At 48.2% G+C, this 27,970-nt stretch overlaps 2 protein-coding genes across 5 annotated transcripts; one reads left to right on the forward strand and one right to left on the reverse strand.

Moving 5' to 3' along the window:
* Positions 1-241: 241 nt before the first annotated feature.
* On the reverse strand, positions 242-2,244 carry LOC126557514 (phenylalanine--tRNA ligase beta subunit). Its single transcript, XM_050213310.1, has 3 exons — positions 2,128-2,244; positions 1,814-2,027; positions 242-1,742 (listed from the first exon to the last, which is right to left on the reverse strand). Exons 1-3 carry the CDS (start codon positions 2,183-2,185, stop codon positions 242-244), a joined length of 1,773 nt encoding a protein of 590 aa, XP_050069267.1. The 5' UTR covers positions 2,186-2,244.
* Positions 2,245-2,919: 675 nt separating this feature from the next.
* On the forward strand, positions 2,920-27,970 carry LOC126556544 (ankyrin repeat and KH domain-containing protein mask). 4 transcript variants are annotated; one of them, XM_050211818.1, is made up of 19 exons: positions 2,920-4,161; positions 10,413-10,451; positions 11,469-11,604; positions 11,680-11,772; positions 11,863-11,923; positions 11,998-12,154; positions 12,400-12,699; positions 13,142-13,556; positions 13,733-14,520; positions 14,554-15,474; positions 15,757-16,260; positions 16,556-17,585; positions 17,830-17,957; positions 18,419-18,712; positions 18,782-19,054; positions 19,128-25,220; positions 25,430-27,292; positions 27,698-27,853; positions 27,941-27,970. In XM_050211818.1, exons 1-19 carry the CDS (start codon positions 3,097-3,099, stop codon positions 27,968-27,970), a joined length of 14,346 nt encoding a protein of 4,781 aa, XP_050067775.1. In that variant the 5' UTR covers positions 2,920-3,096. The 4 variants fall into 4 exon arrangements, with proteins under 4 accessions (XP_050067775.1, XP_050067774.1, XP_050067776.1 ...); XM_050211817.1 differs by having other exon boundaries at positions 13,733-15,474; positions 18,785-19,054; XM_050211819.1 differs by lacking the exon at positions 10,413-10,451 and having other exon boundaries at positions 3,716-4,161; positions 13,733-15,474; positions 18,785-19,054.

Here is a 27,970-nt window from a genome sequence, read left to right on the forward strand (position 1 = left end):
GTCATCAGCTAATACCAACATCTGGATTGACTGTAGAAGATGATCCCCGAAGCTTCCAATTCCGAGTTGCGGATGGCCCTCTCTAGCTCGAGGTTGAAATGAAATCAGGCTAGCCTGTCTCCTATAGGGCCCCGAGAGTTTTTAATCCACCATCACTTGGCGTGCAACGTTGGTTATTATCATTCTCATTTCCAATGTAAAGCAACGTGTTTTATTACTGAAATTGCTGTGCGCGCACATTCTAGACAAAATATTCCATATTGAACTCAACCACCGAACAAGGCGTCGTCAGCTCGAACGCATGTAGTACAGTCGGATGCAGCACCCCAATACGGCCAATCTCCGAGCCCTTGTAAAGTACCGCTGCACAACGACCCGGGAAGTAGGCCGGATCATCGCACGCCTGCAGATAGTACCCGGCCGCCTTATCCCACGGTACCTCGAGCAGTTGCATCACCCGATCCAAAAGCCCGTGCACTACCTCAAACCCGGCCGTCTTGTTACAGTTTACCGCACACACCCGTCGCTCGTTCTTCGCACCAACCTCCGATTTACTGTCCGCCAGCACCACATCCGATACCTCGAACAGTTTCAGCGGCAGTGGCATCTTCCTGTTCGCTGCTAATGTTTTCAGCAGACCCGGTATGAGTGTCGTCCGGACTACTTGAAACTCGAGCGTTTTTGGGTTGGCAATGTGCACGGCCGGAATACGATCGATGCTGGCATTCATTTTGCTCGCAATATCATCACGCGAACACAACGTGAACGTTAATCCTTCCGTAAAGCCGGCCTGAGCGATCTGTTCCCGTAGCTGCTCGGTCAGCTTGTTCAACGGGTACTGCTTCGCAATGTGCATCTTCGCTGGGAGTGTTTTCGGGATACGGTTGTACCCGTACGCGATGGCCACATCCTCGTAGATGTCACAGGCGTGTAACATATCGTGCCGGGTGGGAGGTATTTCTACCTCCAGCGTATCCGCATCGATTTGTCTTGTAGGAAGCAACCGGTTCAGCAGGTTGGTCATCTGCTCGGCCGATTCGTTCAGACCGATATACGCGTTGGTTTTCGCTACCGAAATTGTTTCCTTTCGAAAGGCGAGATCCGGATACGGTGTCGTTTCACCGGCAGCCGACACGACGTCACAGTACTCGACGGTGAACTGTTTCGCGCAGTGGGTCGAAAACATGCACACGAGCGTATCGAGTACGATGCGCGCCTTGGTCAGATCCGTTGCCGTACACTCGATGAATACGTTGCGCGTTTTCAGCGTTATCTTCGAGTGGTCACCGTTAATGATCGGTGGCAGCGATAGTACTACACCGTTCGCATCGTAAATCACCGGATACACCGGTGAGTCGCGGATGATGGGCAGGTACGCCTTTAGTTGGGCGTGCGTTGAGTAGAACTCCATCAACTCTTCGCCATTCATTGCCTTGTCCTGGTTCAGCGGTACAAAGCTTATGTCCTTCGGTGGTTTAGCGTCGTATGTGAACGGTCCCTTCAGTGTGTCGAGATCGTGCGTGCCGATCGCTACCAGCGCACGCTTGCGGCATATGTTTTGATGCAGTTTATCCTGCAGATCAATGAAACTGTCGTACGAATCTTTCGTGAAGGTTATATCACGCAAAACGGCCGCTACTGCAAACGGACGGATCTGGGCGGTAGCTTTGGTAACGACCATTTTCTGAACCGTTGCACCTTTGCCGACCGGGCCAACCTTGCTGAAACGGGGGAAGTTGAGCCTGGAATGCAGAAAATCATTAACAGGAGCCGTTTTTTTTCTGTGCAATTATTCACAACCACTCGTACTTACTTGCCCCGGAACACCTGCAGCCCCATTACCAACCCTTCCAGACAGAGCAGATCGTACCGGTTGGCCGGAATGTCGATGCGATAGATGATCTCTTCTGATGCATCCTTTGCCGCCTCTACTTCACCCTGCTCCTTGGTAATCATCTGTTTTTCGGTCGTGATCTCGTCCAGCTCCAGGCCAAACTCGAAGCACAGTTTTTGAAACTCATCATCAGCTGCAAATGATTAGAGGAAACCCGGCACACAACCACCCGGCAAAGTGTTAAGCGACACATAACCTTTCCTCTTCGAATTACTTATGTTGACGATACGAACTGTACGTTTGGCCGAGCGCCTTGAACAGTAGGTCACGTTTCACGCCGACGGTAGGCATTTTTCCGGATTAATCGATCGCTAAACTGGAGCACCAAATTGTACAGCACGGCAAGTTATGTCTCCGTACACGCGAAGGATTTTTGTTGTTGCCAACACACCGAAAGAAGTTTTGTTTCCTCGGGGGATGTCAAATAGGGAGATATGTCAAAATGCCACATCTGCGCGACTCGGCGAATACTGACATCCCACAGATGATTTTCGCTGGCAGCAAAAAAAAAAACTGAACTGAAAATAGTTTTTGTTTTTCATTATTAATTTTACCCTTTAAATAAATGCCTTCGTACAGTTTTGTGCATGGTAAAGTCAATACAACAATCATCTATACACATTTGTATATTTGTTGAAAGTAGATAAATTAAGTGTCTCATAATGGCCCCTTCTTCAGCATCTTCAAAGCATCCTTAAGATACGATGCTTCATTAAAATGTGTATTATTCTCATTCTTGGGCTTCAAAAACATGAAATCCACCCTATTTATCCACTATAATCTTCAGCAATGAAACCCCTTCCAACGGTCCTCTGGAACGTTCGATTTTAACCATTCTTGCTTGCGAACGCGACTCGTCGGCAAAATTTGCTTGCCTTACCGCATGATCTTCGCTCCGGATGTGACGAGCCAGTTTGCCGGGCGAATCAGCTGTCAACAAGCGGACGGCTGTCGAGCAGATTGGGGACCGAAAGAAAAAAAATGCGGATATTCGAGCACATTTCGAGCAGAACGGGTGAGTGAGCGAGCGAGAGAAAGCAAGGGGAGAAAATAAAATATGGCGAAAAATTCTACTGGCGGTCGAAGGCACAGAAGCTCCGTATGAAAAAGCGAATTTCTATGGTAAAAAGTGATTGTACCCTTACGGAAAGTGTGACAAACGCATGGTGAATGCGCCTAGCTTATTGGACGCATAGTGAAAGATGCAGAATGCTGAACAATCCGGAGTGAAAAACCGGGAGAAAATTGGTAAATCAGTGAATCAGCAGACATCGTTGAAATCGCAGCTGCACCAGCAGCAGCAGCGGCCTTCATTGTCGTGTTCGTCTTCGTTGTCTTCGTCCTCCTCAACATCATCGGAAGGAGAAGAGGTGACGGCATTAGTTGCAACTGCCCAGGAAATAGCAGAAACAGGAGCAGCCAAGACTTCGTCATCGACATCAAAGAACAATAGCAGCAATAACAGCAGCACAATCGGTGGTGGTAGTAGTAGCAACAGTGGTGGTGGTAGTGTCGACAACAGTGGTAATAGTGGAGTAACAAGCACAAGTGGAAACGGTGCTACCGCTGCTACTACCATCGTCGACGTTGTTGCTGCTAGTACGGCCACCACTTCTGCTTCGGCAGGTTCGCCGTTACCATCACCATCATCATCGTCATCGGCGGCCTTGCATGCAGGGCAGGATGCGAATGACGGGTCGGAATCGGTCGTAGGAACAGCGCCGCATCCACCGTCAGTAGCAACGGAAGCTGACGCTGCGGCCGGAGCGCTGAGCAGGCTTACACTTGCAACTGGATGCTCTGTACAACCTGTCGGGACCGAACCTAATCGGTTCCAGCTGCCGCCTAGCAGCGTGATTTGTAAAAACAATTCTAAAAATAATGGTAAAACAATGTCTTCACCGAAGAGTTCCACCACAACAACAACAGCCGCAGCAACAAAGCCTGCTCCTCCACCATCGACCGTGCTCGTGGGTGCCGCCACTGGATCGAGCGCCCCAGGAGCTGGCGATGGAGGAGGCGGTACCGGCAAACAAGCTAACGGAGAGGGCGATTGCTGTAAGAACGCAGCGGGAGAAACCGGAAGTAGCACTGGTGCGGCGAAGCCCAGCCAGAGCGCTACGGCTGGTACGGTTAGCATCAACAGCGGCAAACCATCAGCGACCAGCAATAGCTCATCTCCGACCAAGTCGGATACTGAGACGTTCTCCGAGATACAGCCTCGCGTTTCGGACTCGTCCGAGTCGGAGGAGGAGTCGGTGTCGGAGGTAATTTCTTCATCTTTTATTAAACTCTTCTTTTTCCAGGGCGTATTACACGGGTTTGAAAAGATTTTTTTTAGCCCAATAGTAGAAATTTAAAACAAAAAGCTTCCCTCACTCTTCGCATAGCGAAAAAGAAGCCAATAAGATGTACTTTCTTTGTTGTAAATGCATCTACGTAACGCCATGTGGTTTGGTCACTTGGTCTACTTCGTAGCATTTAATGCTGTCCCATTTGTTCTTTTTCTTGTTGGGGTTCGGAATGGGAACTGAACCTGATCCAGCGCCACTTGAAGTCAATATGCTGATTGCTATCCTTACCTTCAATAAAACTATTCTTGTCCTTCAACGTAAGATATGCGTAAACCTACTTTGGCAATGAGTCATCGAAGTGTTTAATTCCGCAGAGATGAATGTCAGCTTAATGCTCCTTTTGTACCAATTGAACAGTCAACTTTTTACATACCGTTAGGTTTAGTGGGGCAAACAATAGTTGTTTGCTTTCATGCTGGATACCGGAAGGACACATGGGTACAAACTAAAGCCGGAAGCGTGTGCCAGCAATATTAAAATGCGATCTCAAGCGATGGCAATCGTTCCTCTCTCTGTTCTGTGCATGGGAAAATGCATGCAGAAGCATAATTTTGCTTTCAAACTGAGAATAAAAATGCCAGAAAGGGCGTGTTCTCATGGGTGGAAAAGGAAGTATCTAAGTACCGAGAACTTGCATTTGCTAGAAAGCATTATGTGTTTTTTTTTTTTCAACCATGATGCGCTTTCAAGAGTATCCCAGTCCAAGTAAGCTAAGGGTTTGTTTTATGTTAATCGGTACAGCAAATTAAAATTATTTTTCTTCTCTAGCGAGATGACGTGCGCAAAAAAACGAAATTTTTTGCAGACAAAGGGCGTAAAAACTCAACCCCCCCCCCCCTCCCCCCTCTATTATGAACCAGCAAAAAAACTGTTTGGTATAGCAAAAAAAAAAATTTATTCTCAATTGAAGCTTCTGTTCGAACTGTGCTCTGTTCGTCCCCTAACCTAATCCCGCAGAACTGTCATTTCGGAAGCGCTATCGAGCAGTCCATGCCTCATTTTCACACAACCCAGCAGCGCTAGAACACCCATTAGTGTAGAGTGTTCGTAAGAAATGTGCGAATTTTATTACGTAGAGGACATTCTGAATCTTACTAAGGGCGAGCAGTCGTGTGGCCAATCCTCGTTCCGTTCCGTTCCTCGGCATCATAGCGCTGTTCCCAAAAAAAAGTTGCTGGTGATACATTTTACCCGTACAGCAGACCAGCAGCAGCAGCAGCAGTTGTCGGCAGTTGGTATAGCAAGCCAAGGTGTGCGTAACGGCAGCTGTGTGTGTGCGTATGCCGCATGTATACGTGTGTGATCGGAATCTGGTAAAGCAAACTAACACATTGACAGAGCAGTCACTGTGGCAGAAGATATAGTGTGCGCGTGTGTATGTATGTGTGCGTATGTGGTGGGTAGCACTGGCAGCCAGAAAAAGGGGGACTCAGTCGTGACCGTTTTCGTTCCTTGAATAGAGGTGCTAGGAAAATAGTGAGGCAGAATTTTTATTCCGAACCTGGTTGAAAGAAGTTTCACGCTACCCCGTGTGTGTGTTGTACGGCGAAAGAAATTCATAGTGCGTGCGTGCATGCGTTTGTGTGTGTACCGCGTGTATGGTGTGGTACATCGTCGCCGATTCGACTGCCGAGGAAGATGCTGCCGATGTTCGAAGTAGCAGAATGTGTGATGAAAGAAGCATGATGTCGGCGTCGAGCGTGGAAAAAGCGATGAAAAGGTTAAAAGATTGTGCCCTAGTACAAACAAAAGATGAAGCGAAAGAAGAGGAAGTGAATGTGTGCAAGCCAAATGCATTAAACGACCATCGGCGAGTGCTGGAAGAAGTCCGTATGCGTGTAAGTGTTACTGAAAATGGTGCTTTTCGTGGTGTGTTAAATTGTAACCGTTTCATTGTGTAGAACCAGTGACCGAGAAGGCAAAAAAGATGAAAACGAAAACCATGGCCACTCGCAACTAAAATTGGCCTTTTTTTAGGGAAGGTGGTGCTGCAGTAGCACCAAATCCCGCATGTGTGTATTGTGATTGCAAGTGAGTTGGGAGGAGTTGTCAAAATTATGATGGAAAAAAGTTCATTTCACACTAACACACACTGTCACGTTATGTGTGTATGTGTGTAGGATCAGCATCAGCAATATGGGTCTGTGGGAGCTAAAAAAAAAAAGAATAGTTTTTGCAAGTGTGCTGCGCGTGTGTATGTGAGGTGTACGTGTGCCGAGAAATGAGTGATTTTTTCTTACATTTGTTCTTTGGAGTTTTTTGCTGCCTCTTCGATCAACTGAACCGTGAATTTGCCTCTAGGTTGCCCCCTTGTTCTCCGTTCTCGACTAACAGTGATTGCGTGAAGTAGAATCGATCTATACAAGACATTCAATTCGTAGACGAGGTTACGTGATCCGTGTCTGTTAGTAATTCCTAAATAAAGTGCATCGTATGCATCTATTCCAAATAAAGGCGTAAGGAACTAGATGAATTTGCGCAGCAAAAAGAAAAATGAATTGAAAACGGGGGAGACATGACATGACGTTACTTTGGAGCCACACTACTCTGTGCTGCCTATTTCGACGGTAGAGCGAAGTACGTGCACGTAAAGGCGGTACCACCACTACATTGATGAGCGGTCCCCGGCAATGGAACGTGTGTGTATGCTGGTGGTAGTGCCAATAGTGCACAGCGTAGAACCAATAGGAGAAAACGTGAAAGTGCTGCTGCATGACTTGTTCAAACCATCGAAACAAGCGATTTTAGCCGTTCATATGAATTTAGAAGCATGGCATGAGATTTGCTGACGAAAATAGCGTGTAGCTATAGGAAACACCAACCAGAGAGCTCTTAAAGCGATTCATGTGAACCCCACGCTGCTGCTGGATTGCTGGGGCAATTTTCACGAAGAGTGTGATCCATCTTACACCCGAAAATGATGGAGATCAGCGGATCATAATCAAATCGCGAATTACGGCACATTACAGTTCATAATTGTATTTTTACTTCCGCTGGACAAAATCTCGCAATAATTTAAAGTTAGGCTAATTGGTTGAAAGAGACCAGCAGCAGCAGGCGGAAATGTGGTACAGTAGTATGCGTTCCACATTCCGCATTCGCAGCCGATGCGGCAAACCATGGTATAGGTGGGCGCATACAAGTATATGTGTGTGTTGGTGAAAGCGCTCTTCCTTCCGTCGTCGTCGGATGCCGTGCTGCTGCTGCTGCTGCCATTGCAGACGTCGGACGGCCAAACGGCGACGGTGTCGGCCAAGACGACAACGTTTCTTTGCAGTAGCAGTTCCCTGTTGTTTTTTTTGTGTCCAATCATTTTGCTCACGATGTGTGTGGTACCGTAGAGCGCACGGTTTAGCCTTCGCTCCGCAACCGCATGCCCGCAATTTGTATTCCTTTTCCCTGTGTCAGCGGCCGCTGATCGATTTCTCTCTGTAGCCGTTTTTAATGTGAAATGCATTTCTGTTCGTGGCGAAATGTTTGTATTTCATTCAATGGATTCGCAGTAAAATCGATGCTGCACGGCGCGCAAAGAATCGGAAAGTAAAATTGCAAGCATTGTGAAATTCGTACTTGTGTGTTGGATTTTTTAAGCTTGTAAACAGCGAGCGCAGATATTGTTGTTACCCACTTGTTCCAGCTCCGTAGCAATGGAAGCATTCTCCAAAAATGATGATGCTTAAAAAGAACATTGTTGCTAGAAATTATTTTGTTTTGGATCGGTATTGCACCTCATACTCCTCAGACGAGGATGTCCTTCCAGAGAGAAAATGAGTTTTTAATGTTTTTTTAAAGTAAGCATAGTATAGGGTGAACCGGTGGTCGAGGCGTCTTCACACAACACGACCTGGGTTCAAATCCCTTTGTAACCGTTCGCTACCGTAGTAAGAACTATCAGCTAATCTTAGTAAGCCATGTGATGGCCGGTGTGACTGAGTGAGTTGACTCGTTCGTGCGTTTTAGCGATTGACCCAACGTTAGGTTTTTTTCCTACCACCATCATGCAATCACTAATTAAACTTTTCTGTTTCATAGAATAAAAACAACCACGACTCATTCAGCGAACTAATTCGAATTAATGTGCCTGGGTCTCCTGCAGATTGCAGGTGACATTGCTTTATGCAAATACCGTCCAACAGATGGCGCTAGTAACGCTTATAGTGCTTACAACTGTCACAAGCGAAAAAGAAGCAACGTTAGGATGAATGATAGTGGTCATATGAACTCCAGAAACACATGTGTCACCTCATGTCTACACATTTTGGCCCGTCACACATATGGTTCAGCTGGTTACACGGCAATAAAGCGCGAGCCATTATAAGCAACGGCACATTTGCATGTTAGCAGCAGTAGTGCAACATACCAGCATAGTTTTGCTCTCGGTCGTGCCCGGTTGCCATAGAGTTTTTTTTATTACTTTGTACTGTGCCCTGGACGTGTTGGGCGTTGGCGCGGGTGGTACTTGTCAACAAAAAGCTATTGTTTTTTTTTATTTTAAACAATGATTCACCACATTGGCTTTTCATATTTTCACATTCAAGTGCTCTTGCTTAATACGGCATCATTTGTGGGTTTCCATTCCGTGTGATATACGGGAAGAAAGTAATCTTACTTGCTGCCTTCAAACAAGATCAATCTAGCCCGGATTCGTGTCGGAAAGGATTCGAATTGCGTATCCGTTCAGTTGAAGCATTCGTAGATTTGCAATTATGATTAAAACGCACTGTTCGAGAGGGGGTAGAAAAAAAGAAGGAATCCATCCGTCCGCCGTACTGTTAGTTAGTAGTAGTGTAGTGTGGTAATAGAATGTCCGCGATGGTAATTGGGGCCGCGAGAAGGAACGTGGTTGGTTGATGGTGTATGTGCCTACGTTACAGAAACTAATAGAGATGGTTTTAACAACGGAGAGGGTATTAATTCAATCTTTCCCCGTATTGAACCCTTTGCCCTTTGGTGTTCACATGTTTGTACGCTTAAATCCTCATAGTGTGGGGAACGGTAAAACATACAGGTATGATTTATCAAACGTAATCAATTGCAATTGATGCAACTGTCTTGCAAAGCGAGACAGTTCTCGTTTGGCGAAATGTTTGATGATCCACTTGAACGAAAACTAGGTGAAGAATAAGTGGCCCTTTCCCCGTACGTTTGTGTATCCAATGGCCACCTTTTCCTTCACTCCGATGCCTCAGAAGTATGCACGAACACGAATGCGAAGGCGTCAAATAAACAGTTTTAAGTAGATTAGAGCTGGGCTTGCTTTTGGGGCCTGACTGTCGTTCTTAGGCGTTAAGAACTTAAATATACCTTTATTAATTCTTACTACCGTTGGAGTATCTTACCCCGCTAGCCATGCCTAGAGTCAGTCAAAGGAGTACCAACAGAGTAGGTTAATTCTATATTTCATTTCAACCGCATCAACTCTCCAATGGTGGTACAACACCCCGGAGAGAGTGCTTGACCAAACGGTACACATTTACTACAAAAAAACCCCTACCACACGCAAAGGGGGGAGGTCAATGCACCTGGTATGGTGGCAAACGTGTTGACACACATGACATGCAATTCATAAGATGTGCTTTTAGTTAGTGGCAAGGTGTGTTTCACGCTCGCAATTTTAAGTATCTTTAAATGTAAAATATTGTAAAAATGCGTGTTGTTTTACACTGTCAGCCATTAGGCCCAGTCTCAGTAAATTAATAAAAAAAGTACATCTGCGTAACATGCCGACAGGTAGATCACTTCCCGTCTGCTAGCGATTAAGCTCACGGTTTAATGTCAATGCAAGATTTTAAATTTAGACAATTGCGGGGCATTCGTGCGTATTGCCATCCGAGCTAACGAGTAAAGATCGTTGGGACAGATGAGGGCATACCTTAGGCTAGCCAAGCATAGATCAAATTAATAGTGACAAAACAAGATCTAGCGTTTACGTCGAGGGCATACATTGAAGTTGAATTAGTGAACAAACTAAACACGCGTTCAATTGTTCTTGCACTTTTTTTTGCATTTAATGTTGCATTAAGCGATAAAAATTGTTCTTTTTATGACGGTAGTTGCATATAAAAAGCATTCTTATCGACGAAAACGATCAACTTTGCGCGTCCCCTTTTATTTTACGTTATAGTTTTGCCATTTTTATTCTTTTTAATTTTTTCACCTCTTAGATTTTGCTGGCTTGCCTATGTCTAAGGCCAGATCTGCTGGTAAGTGTCGTTGCTTGTGTGGTTGAAGCAGGGTGGTCTCTCCTCCCTGCCCCCAAGAGGCCTGCGCATTCCATGTGTGTTTGTTGTGTGTGTTTTGTGTACGTGTGCGCGTTTTTTCTCTCATCCCTGGCTTGATGTTATGTTATCGTTTTCATTTTCTACTAGCATGTTATGTTTATATCCCTTGAGAATTGAAATTTTAAGCTAAAATATTATTTTTCACTAACAACCATCGTTCAGTTCACACATTACACGTGCTGTACTGGCATTTAACTGATTAGATGATTTGAAAACAATTCGATACCAAATCAAGAGTATATTGGCGCATTTCTGTTCCCTTTCCTGTCACCGGCAATGATCGTGTGTACGATCAACCCACTCTAACACACGTTTTAAATTCATGTTTGTGATTGATATTGACGTCTAAATGAATAAAAAACTGTTAACATAACGTTTACTACCGGATCGGGTGCACTTACTGATAAACCGCTTACAATCAACAACAGCAACAACCAGCCGATCTTGAGCCTTTAGATGCTGCAACCAGCAAAGCAGGACACTGGAAAATATTCTTATTAGAGTCATTTATTGCTTTTTTTTCTTGTTAAGAGGAGTAATATTGTTGGATTATGTTATAGTTTCCCATTTTTTAAATTTCTTATGTGTTACTTATTAATAGTTTGGAAGATATTGTTTTTCTACAATTTAGTTTTGCAATAAGAACACATCCACATCTCCTCTGTCTTGTACGGCATAAATGAGAATATGTTGCTTTTCATGAAACTGAAAATGAAACTACTATACATTTGAAGAATGTAAATGCTTATTCCAGTGGCTGCCGGCCAGCGTTCGCTGAAGAAAGAGAGAGAGAGAAAGGGGAGGAATCACTTTAACGCTTGCGAAGTTTAATAAAATTTACCATACCGTTTTTGCCGTTAACAAATGATTTTGTCTTGTACATTCACAATCCAACCGATGTAAATAATACAACTATTCATTTTTCATTCGCCTGGCCAGGTTGACGACTTTGCATTAGATCAGCAGTCATGCGAAATTCCAGAAACGGAATGTTCCGATAGCTGTGAGAATGACGTCGACATGGATGAGTCGGACAGTTGCGACAACGATCCCGACGATAATGAAGATTCTGACGGTAAGTGGGCTGAGGTCAGTGGTTTAACGTATATACTAAATGTGTGCTGTGTTTATCCCTTTTCGGCGAATATAGAAGACGAGGAAGATGATGATGACGATATGGTTCATAGTACGGTACCGGGAAAATTTCTCTTAGAGAACGATGATGATACCGACCATGAACGAGGTAAGGTAGAATAATAGAATCCGCCCGGTGTCTCGTACACAGGCAGATTTGCTAACACCTCACACTCACGCTTTTGACATTCCCATCTAGACGAAGCAGCGCACGCATTAACGCGAATGAAATCCAGCGATGGCAGTCCGAGGGATAAGAAGTAAGTATCAAAAAGTATAGAATATGAATGTTTTACTCTATGGGTACGTTTCTATTTTTCTTGTCACCTTCCAGTTTGCTATCACGTTCGCTGATTGCGGCCTGCACCGATAATGACGTAAACACAGTGCGACGATTGCTCGTTGAAGGAAATTCGCTGAATGAAGCGACCGAAGAGGGCGATTCGCTGCTATCGTTGGCATGCTCCGCCGGTTATTTCGAACTGGCTCAGGTGTGTATACTCAGAGCAAGAGAAGGACGTGTGGTCTAAGGCTAGAGTCACTGTTCAGTCGTACGATTATTTCAAATTTTGTGTGGGATTTGACAGATGAATAGAGGATGAAGATTTTGAATGCACGATCAAAATCTATCAAATCTCATACAAGATAGTACGACTGAGCAGTGATTCCGGCCTAAGTGCACGCTTTCGAGGCGTGCAAACTAAAGTGCTTATTTCTCTCATTTACTTCATTGTAGGTGTTGTTGGCGATGTCTGCACAGGTCGACGATCGTGGCCAAAAGAACGATTGCACACCACTGATGGAAGCAGCATCGGCTGGCCATGTGGAAATCATTGAACTGCTGTTCAAGCATGGTGCCGACGTGAACGCGCAATCTTCCACCGGTAACACTCCGCTCATGTACGCCTGTGCCGGGGGTCACGAAAAGGCAGTGAAGCTGCTGTTGGACCAGGGTGCTAAGGTGGAAGATCACAACGAAAATGGTCACACTCCGCTGATGGAGGCTGCCTCCGCTGGTCATGTCGGAGTCGCCAAGGTACGGTACCCCGTAGCGCAGCTAGATTAGGGATTTTTCTAAATGTTGTAGATTTTCTTTGCCAATTCCACATGATTACACCCGAGAACAGAACTCTCAAACGTTTCACAACTTTACGGCAAGCTACGGCTTTCCTAACGCGAAAACACTCTCAGAATGACGATTATACACCGCAGACTAGTTCGTCATTATTGAGTCTAAAAGCTGATTCTAAGGACCGAACAGAACGGAGACGCTTCTGAGTAGTGTTTTATGTGTGGAAAGCTCCGTTGCATGCTTTTGTGATTGAGTAATGATTTCTATTTGATCTTATCTGATGGATTTTCACAACTTTAACCTCTGTGAAAACATTTTCTTCACACATTTTTTTTTTGCCATGTGGGCGAAATGTTTGTATATAAGCTATGGGTAATCAATTTCAATTGCTGTTTCTTCTTTGCAGATTCTGTTGGAACACGGGGCCGGTATTAATACACATTCGAACGAGTTTAAGGAGAGTGCCCTAACACTAGCCTGCTACAAGGGCCATCTAGACATGGTCCGTTATCTGCTGGAGGCCGGTGCAGATCAGGAGCATAAGACCGACGAAATGCACACTGCCCTGATGGAAGCGTCCATGGATGGGCATGTTGAGGTGGCGCGGCTGCTGCTGGATTCCGGGGCGCAAGTGAATATGCCAACGGACTCGTTTGAATCTCCGCTCACGCTAGCTGCGTGCGGTGGACATGTCGATCTGGCCATGCTGCTAATCGATCGCGGAGCCAACATCGAGGAAGTGAACGATGAAGGCTATACACCGCTGATGGAAGCCGCTCGCGAGGGTCACGAAGAGATGGTGGCATTGTTGCTACAACAGAGTAAGTTTTTTGTTTTAAATGTCTCAATAACTAACGAGTAGAATACAGAAAGAAGCTTTAACTCTATTATAAATAACCGCTAACCGCTAATTTAAGAAATGTGTTTCTTTTCTCTACGTGTTTAAATCATTAATGGCGAATAATTGAATTATGAATTTTTCGTTTGATGAACACAGATGCGCAGATTAATGCTCAAACGGAAGAAACTCAGGAAACGGCTCTCACACTAGCGTGCTGTGGAGGATTCATCGAGGTGGCAGAATATCTGATCAAAAATGGTGCGGATATCGAGCTCGGTGCGTCAACACCGCTAATGGAAGCAGCCCAGGAGGGTCATATCGATTTGGTCCGTTTTCTGCTCCAACACGGCGCAAACGTACACGCGCAAACGCAAACGGGTGACACTGCGTTGACGTATGCGTGCGAGAACGGGCATACCGAGGTCGCGGACATTCTGCTTAACTACGGTGCCGAACTAGAGCACGAGTCGGAGGGTGGCCGTACGCCGCTCATGAAAGCGTGCCGTGCCGGTCACTGGTGTATAGTGAAGTTTCTGATCGAACGGGGTGCCGACGTGAATCGGCACACGACGAACAATGATCACACACCACTCTCGCTAGCGTGCACCGGTGGTCACCAGAATGTGGTGGAGTTGCTGTTGAAAAATGGTGCCGATCCGTTCCATCGGCTGAAGGACAGCAGCACGATGCTGATCGAGGCTGCCAAGGGTGGTCACATCGGCGTTGTTCAACTGCTGCTCGACTTTCCTCATTCGCTGATGAACGCGAATGCCGCCGCTGCACAGCAGCAACAGAATATGCTCAGCAATGGACAGATGCAGCAGCTCCAGCAGCAACAGCAGGTCCATCAGCAGCAATTGCAACAGCAACATCAGCAGGCGCAACATTTAATTATTACCCAGAATCACCAACAACATCAGCACCATCAGCAACAGCTGCAGCAAGTTCAACAGCAACAGCAGCAACAGCAGCAACAGCAGCAGCAGCAGCAGCAACAGCAGCAGCAGTTGCTGGCAGGTCCGCCTGGGTTGCGTGAGGTGCCGGAAGCGATCCGCGTGAGTAATAAACAAATTTTCCAACTGCCAAGCAAGGATATGCTAGAACAGCAGCAATTGCAAAGTCAAACACCAGCGCAACAGCAACTACAGCAGTCCCAGCAAGCGCTCCAAGCGCACATTCAGCAGCAACAGCTGCAACAACACCAGCAGCTGCTCGTTAACAGTCATCAGCTCATCAGCCAGGCAAACATGCTGCTGGACAGCAGCGGAAACGATACATCCGTGCTGGCACAGCACTTGCTAGAAATACAGGATCCACTATCGAAGGAAAACTTTCTCGAAGGTTTGGCGATGGGTTTGCGTCCGCGTGGTCGCCGCATGACCAGCGGACCAGCTGCACCTGCCGGATCTTCAACCACTCCACCAATTGCCGGTCAACAGCAGCAAGATCAAGCTGCTGTCGCTCAACAACAATTGATACAATATTTGCACCAACATCAACAGCAAGCGCAACAGTTGCAAGCAGCCCAGCCAATTATTCTGCAAGGCAATAACGTCGTTACTCAGCAGCAGCAGCAGCAGCAGCAACAGCAGCAGATGACATCGGTCACAGCTGGTAATAAGCAGCAGCGCAGCCTATTGCGCAAGAAGCAACAGCAACCCACAATAGCACTGCCTTCACCATTCGAGGCCCCAAATCTTACCGGTTCCGAGCAGCAACAGCAGCAGGTCCGCAGCGATCCGATTGGCGAGGATAATAATGGTAGTAGCTGCAGTGCGGCTGGTTTGAAAAACATTTCCCAGCTGCAACAACAGCCACCGCCTCGTGTGAGCAATGTCGCGATGCGTTCTGATTACGAGCTGTATCAGAAGCAGATGAGTGAGATCCAGTTTCAAAAGGTACGTTTTCTTATTGCTCGGTATATTGCGTAAGGTCGCGGGCCACAGGAGATTTCAAAATCAAAATTGCAGGTTCATATGAGTGTAATTTTTTCACACAAGCCTACCTACACAGGGGCAATGCACTAGACAAAAGGTTGAAATCGCAGTTTTGAGATTTTTTGACAGTTTCGTATTGTTTTAAACAGTTTGAAATTTCCCGTGCCCCGCCGGGCCCGTTACAGTAACCAAAAAGCAGCATCTAACTAAAACTATTTCCCACTTTTGTGCGTGTTCCTACAGAAAGCAAAAATACAGTTCATCAGTGATGCAAAAGGTCCACCGCCGACACTTTTACCGCACACGGAATCATTCATTGCTAATCTGCAAAGCAACTTGCCTCAGCAACAACATATTCAGCTAGCAACAATGGCTGCCAATGTCGCCGCCGGTGGTGCGTCCGTTATTTCCAGCGGCCCTGCTACCATCAGCAGCAGCAGCCCTGCCGCAACCAGCAGTGGCACAACCCTGACTGCCCCTTCGGAAGTGTCGCAAAGCACTGCCATCAGCGATCGTCCAAAAGTGAAGCCCGTGTCCAAAAAAGATGCCAAGAATAATCGAAAAACTGCTGCAGCGGCGGCAGCGGCAGCAGCGGCGGCTGTTGCAACCGCCACGGCCTCCGTTCAGCAACTACAGCAGCAGCAACAGCAACAATCATTCTGGCCTTTGGCGAGCAATAATTCGTCCGGCGGTAGCGGGAACGGTGTTCTGCAGCAAAATCCAATGGTGTCAATTTACAACAACTTGGTAAGTGTGTGTGCATATTGCATATTTACAGTAGTTTGCAGTCCTGTTCAAATATAAAATTCGTATCGGATTGGATCGATTGGGATTCGATCCGATTCGGATTACTGTGGGATTCGAATCGATTAGGTTTCGATTCGGACTTCGTTTACGTTGCGTTATACGAATTTGCAATAATATATTTTGTATTTGAACTGATCTGAAAATCCCTGTTACAGAAAATGATGTAAGAGATTATTTTTATGTGCGATTCATGCTTACGTTATTATATTGATTTTTTGTTGTTTTTGTGTTTTAGTCTGTGATTCCAAGTTCCGACCAGAATGTGCAGTTATTGCAGCAATCGATGGCGAACTTGAATCTTCAATCACAGTCATCCGTAACGCCACCCACCACCACCACCACCACCATGCCCGGTGGTAAAGCAACGGAAAAGAAGACACCAGCAACGGCGGATGCAGGAAATGACGGTAAGACGAGCGATTTCGTCGTTACCACGAATGAAAGCGAATCATTGTCGGTTGCTTCCGATTTGAAAAATGAAAGCAGTATGGTTCCTACGTCGTCGTCAGCAAAGGCGACCGTTATCACAAGCACTGTTGCTGCCAAGCGTGCATCAGAAGTTAAGAACGATGATGCCGCCGCCGACTCTGGTACAGCAGCAGACAAAGATGCAACATTGAGCGCCGAACAGGGGGCTAGCAGTGACACTGCCAGCAGCAGCAGCCACAGCAGCAGTAGCGGCAACAGCACTACTAGCAGTGCGGGTGAAAGTGGTTCAACGGGCGGCGGCAACATCAACAACAGCTCGGTAGCTAGTAGCGGCAACTCTACGACCAACACAACGAACAGCGGTGATGGTGGCAGTGTTATTGTTCCCGCTGGCGACGCTGTTGTTGGTGGTGGCGATGGCGAAGGAAGCACCATCAGCAGTGGTAGCATCAGCAGCAGCAGCCACAGCAGCGCTGGTGGTAGCGACAGCAGCAGCACCAGCAGCAGCAGCAGCACCACTACCACCACCAGTGCCAACAATAACACAGCCGACGGTGATGGCGGAGATGGAGGAACCGGTGCAGGTAATGGCAATGGTGAAGACGAAGCAGGTACCAGTGGTGGGAACGGTGAAACCGTGTCGAGCATCGATCCGGACAGCCAATTCAACCTGTTTGCGATGGTCGATCGGAAGCTGATGCTGAAGATCGCGCACCGTTTGCTCGGCGATACGTCCAAATCGCCATCGGAAACGCCACCGCTGAGCAGCAGCTGCCCGGCAGGGTCGAACTTGGATCCGCCCGCTTCACCCCCGCCAGCAATGATGAACAATGCCGGTAGTGTACCGAACGCCAGTGGTGGAATGGACAATAGTAGAAGTGTGCACGTGCAGCGCGCGCGATACGAATTGTCTCCTCTTCCCCCGCTGTCTCTTTCCCAATTTTCCCATCTCACCACTCGGACACATGCACATTAGTCTCCTGCCTAACTTGATGGGGCTATTTTGCGTTCGGACGGTGTTTGGATTTTGTGAGCGACTTATAATTTATATGTTCTGCCTATTTATGTATTCTATTTCAGATATGGAGTATCCTGAGCTGTCGCGCATCCTGTGCAGCTTCAGTGGCTCTGACATAATGCCCACGCCAGAGTTTGTGCAAGTGCACCAGCACATGCAAAATATAATTCAGCATAAAAGCGGCAGTAATGTAAGTATTGATAAAAACTTTGAGAACATATGACCAATTCAAATTTATTAAGTAATTCACAGTTTTCATGTTTTATTTCTTTGTGTTTTGAGAGCTTATTTTAACACCTTAAAATATGATCAGATAACTCAAAATTTTGTTGATTAACAGAAAAAAGATGAAAAAAACGAGAAAAAATTACTATAATTCATGAAAATTCACTCACTCACTTGGTCGTCTAACTGAATTTTGACTGAAAAAAATACTAGGTGACTCACTTGGCCCTATTGTACACTTGCCCCAATTTCCGCTATGTATTTCCATGAATTTACTCAATGAGTGAAGGACATAAAGTTTGTGGATAAAGAATCCAAAATTAACCTCATTTGCTGTGGCGTATTGTAAGCGATGATTATCTTTCGCAGAATAATATTTTAAACCGTATATCTAATATGATATTCCCCTTGTATATGCTATTGCAGCCTATTAAATTAGGCGACACAGCCGATGGTCATCCGTATGCAGAGGAAGGCGACGAGCATCTGCCGCCAGTGTTTAACATCGAGGAATCCGACGCCGAAGGCATCGCCGAGTGTGTAGGTGGCATCTATCCAGCGCTGGACGAAACACTGGAACAATATCACGGTGAGGACGGTACCGTCACGCAAGCACATGGCGGTGCACGCGAATCGACCTACAACTACGAATGGGTGGACAGCATTGACGATGTGATCCACGTGCTTAACGGATGTCCCGACATTCCAATGGCACTGCAAGTGAGTACTAATGAACGAAAGCACAATGGTAGAACATGCGGAAATGTGATGTGTGGTTGCTCCTCGAAGCAGGATATGGTGGCCAACTTCGGGTGCCAGGAAATGGACGTGTTCACCAATCTGATCGGACTGAACTCGTTCTGCAAGACGCGCTGGACGGGCAACCAAAACCAGATTACATCCGGCACTTCCTCTCCAGTGGAGGAGGACACCACCGGTATGGTGACGCTTAGCGATCCGACGTTTGCGTATCGTACCGGTCAAACCGCTGGCCAACTATTGGCGTTGGATCCTCAACAATTTTCAATGGAATCGATTCATTTGCTTAATCAATTACATCAGGTACACTATAGAGCGAATAGAAGAAGTACAAATTCGAGCAAATGAATGGAATCTTTTTTTCCGATCATTTTAGGCATCTGTATCGCAGGCTTCCGCGTCTGGATCTGTACTGCATCATCCGCCAGCAGCGAACAATGCTGGTGCACCGGGACAGCAGCCAAAGCTTGTGTTTAATGTCGATGCCGATAAAGCTTCACAAGTACATCTGCTGTTCCAGCTGCCTACCTTGCAATCTCAACAGCAGCAGCAACAGCAAATGATGCAAGATCAGCAGCACGACCACATCAACATGATTACCAACAATAATCAACAGCAGGCGCAAAATCAGCAACAGACATTGTCACTGCAGCAAGCGGCTGGTCAGCAACAGCAACAACAGCAGTGCAACATTACCGCAATGCAACCACATGCAGCGGCTGCAGCAGCTGCCGCTGCTATCCAGCACGCTCAGCTACAGCAGCAACTACATGCGCAGGGTATGGCTGCCGGTCATTCTGGTTCAGCGGTCCTGCAGCAGCAGCAACAACGAATGCAGCATCTGCAGTCTCAGGCCCAGGGACAACAGCAGCAGTTGCAACATTTGCAATCACAACAAGGACAACAGCAACAATCACAACAGCACTGTTTACAACACGCCCAAATGCAAGTTTCTACACAAACACCCCAACATCAGCAGCATGTCGCAGCTCGAAATGAAGACGATATGTCTCCGATGGTTAGAACGCAACACTTCGCGCTGATGGATAACAGCAATCAGACGACGACCGCTAACACTGGCAGTGGAAAGCTAGGCGGAGGTGGTGGTGGTGGTGGTGCTGGCAAAAAGGGAGAGAAAAATCGTAAAGAAAAAAATCGGCTTGCTGCTGTGCCAGCAGTACGTCAGGCACCAGCCGGACAGCAAAGTGCTGGATCAGCAGCGGCAGCAGCTGGTCAAATGCAAAACTACCAGTACGATAGCGGCACCAATGCAAGATCAGCCGGTGGTGCAATGGATATCCCGCCACCAAGCGGCACCGTTCAACCGTTTCATGGTGCAGGTGGTAGTGGCATGATGCCTCCACAGGCCGGCACCACCGTCGTATCGGAGCGTACGATCGATGTGGATTCGGAAACGGACTCGAATCATGATACCGCGCTAACACTTGCCTGTGCCGGTGGGCACGAAGATATGGTAGAGTTGCTAATTACTCGTGGTGCAAATATTGAACACAAGGACAAAAAGGGCTTCACGCCGCTCATACTGGCGGCCACCGCCGGTCACGAGAAGGTGGTCGATACGTTGCTGCGCAACGGTGCCGAAATTGAGGCACAGTCGGAACGTACCAAGGACACACCACTTTCGCTAGCCTGCTCAGGCGGTCGGTACGAGGTGGTCGAGCTGCTGCTCAGCATGAACGCTAACCGGGAGCATCGCAACGTGTCTGACTATACGCCACTCAGTTTAGCTGCTAGTGGTGGCTACGTTAACATTATCAAGCTGTTACTGCAACATGGGGCCGAGATTAACTCACGTACTGGTAGCAAACTGGGCATTTCGCCGCTAATGCTCGCGGCCATGAACGGACATGTGGCGGCTGTTAAGCTGCTGCTCGATATGGGTTCGGACATAAATGCACAGATCGAAACCAACCGTAATACGGCGCTAACGTTGGCATGCTTCCAGGGGCGTCATGAAGTAGTTAGTCTGTTGCTGGATCGTAAGGCAAACGTAGAGCATCGGGCAAAGACTGGTCTTACCCCACTGATGGAAGCGGCTTCAGGTGGATACATCGATGTGGGACGAGTGCTACTGGACAAGGGAGCGGACGTTAATGCCGCTCCGGTACCATCGTCTCGCGATACCGCACTCACCATAGCGGCAGACAAGGGCCATCTAAAGTTTGTCGAACTGTTGCTATCGCGTGGCGCACTGGTCGAGGTGAAAAACAAGAAAGGCAATTCGCCTCTCTGGCTGGCAGCGAACGGTGGGCATTTGGGGGTGGTGGAGTTGCTCTGTAGCTCCGGCGGTGATATTGATTCGCAGGATAATCGGAAAGTGTCCTGTCTGATGGCAGCCTTCCGCAAGGGCCACACGAAGGTGGTAAAATGGATGGTTGGTCAGGTGACCCAGTTCCCGTCGGATCAGGAGATGACACGCTACATCAACACAATCAACGAGCAGGAACTGTTGGAAAAGTGTCACGACTGTGTGAAGGTGATACGTGCCGCCAAGGATCAACAGGCTACCAAGGCGAACATTAACGCTTCGATACTGCTGAAGGAGCTCGATCTCGAACGGTCACGAGAGGAAAGTCGCAAGGCGGCAGCTGCCAAGCGTCGTGAACGGAAGAAGCGACGCCGAGCGGAAAAGCGCGAACAGCAGCGCAAGCTGGAGATGGGTGAGGATGGTGAAGCCGAGGGTAATGACGATGATGACGATGAGGAAGAGGCGGAAGATGAGAAGGAAGAGGAGGAAGAAGAGGAAGAGGAGGAGGAGGATGTTGACAGTGAGCATGATGAGGACGAATTGCTTCTCTCGGCCGCCATGACGCAACAGGCCGCTATCAACAGCAGCAAGAACAAGAACCGCAATGCTAACCATCTAGCGTCTCAACAGTTGCATCACAAGTCGCAGCAAAATTATCGCGAGAAAGAGAAGGACACAGCCAAGAGTCGAGATAAAGATAAAGAAAAGCATAAGGAGACGGAACGTGGATCGAATCAGTCTTCTGCTTCCAGTAGCAGCAGTACCAATCAGCCGCGACAACACCAACAGCAACAAAACAATGGGCAACTCTATCAGTATCGGCCCATGTCGATACCGTACCAAGTCCAAGAGGAAGGTGATTCCGGTATCGATGCCAACAGTTTGGGTTCGTGTTCCAGCTCGGAAGTGAAGTCGTCATCAAACAGCAACAACGCTCTGGAGCAAAAGAAAAACAACAAGAAGCGAAAGCAGCAGCAACAACAACAGCAGGCCCAAACGGCCCGCGGTACGATTGCCTCCACGAATGCTGCCGGTGCAGCACGTGCGGCAAAGGCTGCGGCCGTTGCAAACGCATCCAATGGTGGTAAATCATCCAACAACGCGCAGCATCAGCAGCAAAACAATAACAACAACAATCGTCAATCGAAAAGCCCCGAGGAGACCGGATCAGCTGCACCAGCGTCATCGAACAGTGTGGTGCAAGATAAAAACTCGAAAGACAAGAATCGACGCCAGCAGGAGAAGGAACAACAATATGCTGGTGGTGGTGGCGTTGTAAGAGAGAAGCGCGATAAGGCGACACTCGAAAAGGAAAACGTTGCGCCAAAAGATCATCACGATCGTTCGGCCGGTGCACTGTCAACAATGGCAACGAAGAACGACAGCAAAAAATCGTCATCAGCCAATGAGCATCATCATCATCATCATCACCATCAGCCGCAGCAACAGACGGGAAACAACAGCAGTGCGGCCAGTGGTGTAGCATCACATCAGTCGTTGTCGCAGCAACAAACCGGTGTTCCGGGAAATCGTAAATCGATTATCGTTTTCGGCTCGGGTAATCGACACACCTCGGATCAGAATGATGAACTACAAGCTGGAGGAGGGGGTAATTACTACAACACCGGCACCAATGCTGGAGGCAAGAAAACGCATGGCAACAAAACGTTTTATAACACCACGGCCAATAGTGAGGATCATCACGGGCATCACGGTAAGATATCGTCAGCTAGTCCGATGAAGCAGCATGCAACGTCCGGTGGAATGTCTGTGTCGCAAAATGCAAACACAAGTTCACAAACCAGCTCATCGATGGGCGGCGGCGTGGTGAAGCGTGAGGAAGGCTGGAAGGAGGTCGTTCGCAAGAGCTCAGTACAGCAGAGCGGCGGAAGCGGTGGTACGGGGGGCAGTAGTACCGGTAGTGGTGGCACTGGAGGCAACACCGGAGGCAGTGGATCATCCTCCCCTATGGAGTGTCGCAAGGTGCAGGTGCCGGTGCATGCGATTTCACGCGTCATCGGACGAGCCGGAAGCAACATCAATGCTATCCGTGCCGCAACCGGTGCTCACATTGAGGTGGAAAAGCAGGGCAAGAGTCAGGGCGACCGATCGATCACTATCAAAGGATCGCAGGAAGCAACCAAACAAGCACACTCACTCATCGTTACCCTTATTAAGGATCCCGACGTGGACATACTGCTTATGTTGCCGAAGCACAGTTCTAGCAGTGGCAACTCAGCGCAGAAAAGCTACGGATCGTCTTCGACATCTGGGGGTGGTGGATCAACGGTCGGCCAAAGTGGTGCCTCATCATCTATAACGTCCTCGGCAACGTCGGCACAACAGCAGTCATCACCAGTCATTGTGCCTGCAGCTATTATTCCTACGAATGGTGCTGCTCCAACCATGTCGGCTATTGTGGCATCCGGTGGTGTAGCGGCGGCTGCCGCTGCAGCAGCAGCAGCAGCAGCAGCGGCTGCTGCGGCCGCCACCAACGCCACCAACTCTCACATCCACCCAACGCTAGCTTCTGTAAAAGGTGGAAAGAGTGTTTTCGGAGCTTCTAGCAAGTCTGTTAATGCTGGTAGTGCTGTTAGCGGAAGCGCCTCAACCGGAACCAATGCTGGTACTGGAAGTACCATGGGTGGTATGGTTAGCAGTAAGTCTCCGTCCACCCAAGGTTCGATGGCGTCCAACGCAAGTACGGCCGCGGTACGGACATCATCGACCACGAAAAATGTGTTCCTATCATCGACGAATTCGCAGCAATCCCGCGCACAGACGGCAGCTAGCAGCAATGTCACTATTAACAGCGGTAGCGTGCCATATGCCGTTGCAGCTTCTTCTGTCGGACAGGGAAAAGATCCCAAACGACAGCAGACGACTTCGCAAGCACCACAGCAGCAGCAACAGTCGTCCAACGTACTGTCAGGTGCTGGAGGAGGCGGAGGTCCGAAGGGATCGATTCACCACCATCCGGGACTTGCTACGACCGGACCCTCGGGAGCAGGTGGAACTGCAGCGACGGCACCGTTCGGAAGTGTGGGCATGCAATCGATCAAGTCGAAAAACACCCTCAAAACGCCAATCGTTTCCTCCAACACACCGCCAATTGCAGCAACAGTACCACAGGCAGGTGGTACGAATGTGACTGGTGGCAACAACTCCGGAGGATCGGTAGGTTCGTTCGCGAAATTGGTAGCATCGGACAGTAACGTTCAGAAGAAATCGTTTGCCAACTCCGGTTCCGGTAGCAGTGGTGGTTCTAATGCGTCTGGTAGTACGACGCAACAAGGACAGCAACAACAGCAAGCAATCGGAGTGATTGGAGGACGTCCCTCAGCGCAAGTACAGCAATCGCCTGCTAAAAGTGGTGGCTCGGCAGGTCTACCGGTACCACCATTTGGTAGTAGCAATGCCAATGCAGTTGGTGGTACCGGTGGGGTATCATCGATCGGTTCCCACCTGATTTCATCGAACGCATTGCATCAGTCAAGTCCGGGAGGAGGAAGTGGTGGTGGTGCCGGACAGCAAAAGATTTCGTCGTTTATTCCACCCATTGCGACGAGTGGGCCAGGGCCAACGATTGTCGAAGCATCCGCTATTCCACCATTGCCACCCATTAGCGTACCAAACACGGCAAATCCAATGGCGGCACCGGGTAGCGGTCGGTCAATCACCCCGATCGGGCAACCACCGTCGTCATCGTCCGCGTCGTCCGTTTCGACCATCTCCTCGTCCGCCTCATCGACATCGTCCGTGACGACGGGTCCGATAGGAAGTCGTAGCGTTACCACACCATCACCCCTACTGCAACAGCAGCAATCGTCAACAACCTCCCCAACAATTGGCGGACAATTGCACACAAAAATGCAACCACCTATCGGACAGCATCATCAACAGCTGCCGCCACCGTCGCCTCCACCATCGAACGTATACTCGTTGTTTAACGATCCGTTTACCAATAGTCAGTGGGGTGTGGGTGGAAATGGGGCAGGCAGTAGTGTGGGTGTTGGCGATGTTGGCAAACCTCCGCTGTACGGTGGTCATCACCATCAGCAGCAGCATCATCATCTGTCGCATGGCACTATGGCGCCACATCATCATCAGCAACATCATCAGCAGCATGCGAGTGTGGGCAGTGGTGTTGCTGGAAGTGGTGTTTTGGGCACATTCATGGAGAATCCGCCAACCCTGCAGGTATGTAAAATTTAAATCAGCTTAAATCAAATCATATTCATTCATAAAAAAATTTCCGCTTGAAGTTTTAAGTCTATAAATTTCAAATTTAAATCAATATTTTTAAACTGACTGAATTAGCGTTTCGTTTATTTACTTTACTCAAAAGGCGTAAATGGAAAGCGCAAGTAATCATGTATTGTGAAATAATGTATCGGTTCACTTCGTAGGTTGATGCATCAAAGGCTCCTGGATACCGCGGAAATGCCATCTCTTCACCAGTGAGTTCGAAGGCCTCGAGTAACGCTACAACACCACCATCGTCCAGCATGTCGTCCCATCAACATCAACACCAGCAGCAACCTCCAATGCACCAAGCATTGCAACAGCAGCAGACGAACGGAGCACATTTAAATCTCCACCATCAGTCCCAGCAGCCGCTCGGCTCCCATCAGCAACAGTCACTCGGATTGGGCCATATACTGAGTGGTGCGAACAGTAGCAGCAACAGCACATCTCCGCTCACTGGCCTGGGTAGTGGAAGCGGTGGTGGTGGTGGTGGTGGTCCACCGCAACAACCTCCATCCTCCGTAGTCGTTTCACGAGATGCCGGAGTGGTGAACATGGTCGGCGGTGGACATAATACAGTATCATCCGCCTCATCGTCTGTATCGTCATCCGTCTCCGTCGGCGGAGGCCAGCATCAACAGCACCACCAACAATCCTACCAGTCGTCCAACGATCCACCGAATGTCGGTATCAAACCGTCGCAGCCTCCATCATCGTCAATGCATAGCGGTGGTGGTAACGGTGGACAAGGTAATGGAGCTGGTGGTTTGGGCATGCTGCGCTCGATGATGAACATGTCCTCGCACATGCGCCATCCGGCAAGTGGAAATGGTCCACCCGACTATCTGAGTGGTGGCGGACGTGACCATTCGGCCGGTTTAACACAACAGCAACTACCAGTCGGAAGCTCTCGACCTCCGCCACTGATGTACGACGGTACGGGAGCGGGCGGTGGTCCACCCGATTCACTGCAACCCTCCTACCAACCGCACCTTGGTATCGGTGGTAATGGCAATGCTGGTCTGCCACCGATCTCCCGTCTGAATCCAAAGGCATCGGCATTCTCCGGTGGCATTGGCCCATCGGTTATGCCACCGACGCAGCATCAACCGGGCGGCAAGATGAATCTGTCCAACAATCATCAACCCTACGGTGGAAATAATGCCGGCGGTGGAGGAGGAGCAGGGACAGGCGGTGGTGGAGGATCTGGAATGTTCCATGCGCCGCCGCCAATTGGTATCGGCGGTGGAAAGTATCCGTCGATGTCGTCATCGTACAGCCTCGCACCGGGACGTCCCAATAGTCAGCAGCCGCCACACGGTGGAAATGGCGCTGGTGGTAGCAGCGGAGGTCCTCCACCTCCGATGGGCGGTATGCATCATCGGGGCGCAACCGGCGGTGGAAACAATTGGTTCTCGTCCGATCTAAGCCATCTGCAGCGTGATAATTTGATGGGTATGGAAAATGGGCTCGCCATGGCACTGAATGCTGGGACGGTTGCGGCCAGTGGTTCGCCCAACATATCGCCCAACAATAACAATGCGCCGCACACCATTAACGGTAGTGTCGGTGGACTTGTGGCGCAGCACCAGCAACAACAGCAGTCGATGATGGACGATTCTCGAAAGCTACCACGCGCAATCGGTACCGAACGGGCCTGGAAGTATGGCGGCAATGGTAACGTTGGTCTGGTGGGTAGTGGCAGTGGAGGTGGTGGACCAGGTGGTTCAGGAAACAGTGGTGGAAACATGTACAATGCTGGCATGGTCACCGCATACGTTGGGCTGGATGGACCGGATATCATAAACGGTGGCGCATCACCAGCAGCAATAGCGGCGGCGGCGGCTGCCGGTAACCAACCATGGTTGGGCATGGACAAAAATCAGTTCATGGGAGGTGGTGGTGGTGGTGGTTTGGGAGGCTCACAGCAACAACAACATCAACAACAACCCCCTCTACCGTGGCTACCAGCTGCAATAGGCAGACAGTACATGGATGACATTCATATACCGGATCATTTCCAGGTGAGTTAGTAAAAAGGCTAGAGATGATAATGCACACTCTTTTTAATGAATTAAATCAGAAAGGAAGCGTAGGTAAAGAGATGTACATAATTTACTCATTTTAAAAGATTCTTTAAAAATTAATGATGCACTACAATAACTTTTTTCGGATTATATTCATTTACTCTCACATATATGTTTGGGAAAATACGAAAATACTTCGGAATCGACAGAGATTTGAATTGAAGAGTAAATAGCAAAAAGAGTGACAAAAACTATTCGGGCTTTTTGAATCCCTAGTTTCGCATGCAGAAATAAACTCACTCACTCACAGCTATTCAGTGCGCACATCTCTACAACAGACGGCAAATTTCTTAATCAAATCGATAACACTTGTTTGTTCTTATCCATCAAAAACTCATACAGCAACTTCAAATGGATTATCATAATACAATCGGTGGATCTGGACCGAGCGGTGGACCGAATCAACCGAACATGAACTTCATGCAGTACCCATTCACACCATCGAACGATATGGTGGGAACGGCCGAGCTGCGACCACCGTGGGAACATGAAAAGCATGTAAGCAACACCGAAAATAAGGGAAAAAGATAAAATTATCATTAATTGTGGATTCTTTGTGTTTCTCTCTTTGTCTCGTGCGCTCAGGGTTGGTCGCAAAAGTGGTCTGGCCACTAG

The sequence above is a fragment of the Anopheles maculipalpis genome, chromosome 2RL, assembly GCF_943734695.1.
Source record: "Anopheles maculipalpis chromosome 2RL, idAnoMacuDA_375_x, whole genome shotgun sequence".
In the NCBI taxonomy this organism is placed as follows: Eukaryota; Metazoa; Arthropoda; class Insecta; order Diptera; family Culicidae; genus Anopheles; species Anopheles maculipalpis.

Bases quoted from the DNA above. Each gene is read 5' to 3' on its own strand.
- LOC126557514 (XM_050213310.1), bottom strand. From the start codon at position 2,185: ATGCCTACCGTCGGCGTGAAACGTGACCTACTGTTCAAGGCGCTCGGC. The intron at 2,028-2,127 runs GTTCGTATCGTC...AATCATTTGCAG, and splicing joins GGCGCTCGGCCAAACGTACA to CTGATGATGAGTTTCAAAAA. The intron at 1,743-1,813 runs GTAAGTACGAGT...TCTGCATTCCAG, and splicing joins CTGCAGGTGTTCCGGGGCAA to GCTCAACTTCCCCCGTTTCA.
- LOC126556544 (XM_050211817.1), top strand. From the start codon at position 3,097: ATGCAGAATGCTGAACAATCCGGAGTGAAAAACCGGGAGAAAATTGGT. The intron at 4,162-10,412 runs GTAATTTCTTCA...TTCACCTCTTAG, and splicing joins AGGAGGAGTCGGTGTCGGAG to ATTTTGCTGGCTTGCCTATG. The intron at 13,557-13,732 runs GTAAGTTTTTTG...TGATGAACACAG, and splicing joins GGCATTGTTGCTACAACAGA to ATGCGCAGATTAATGCTCAA.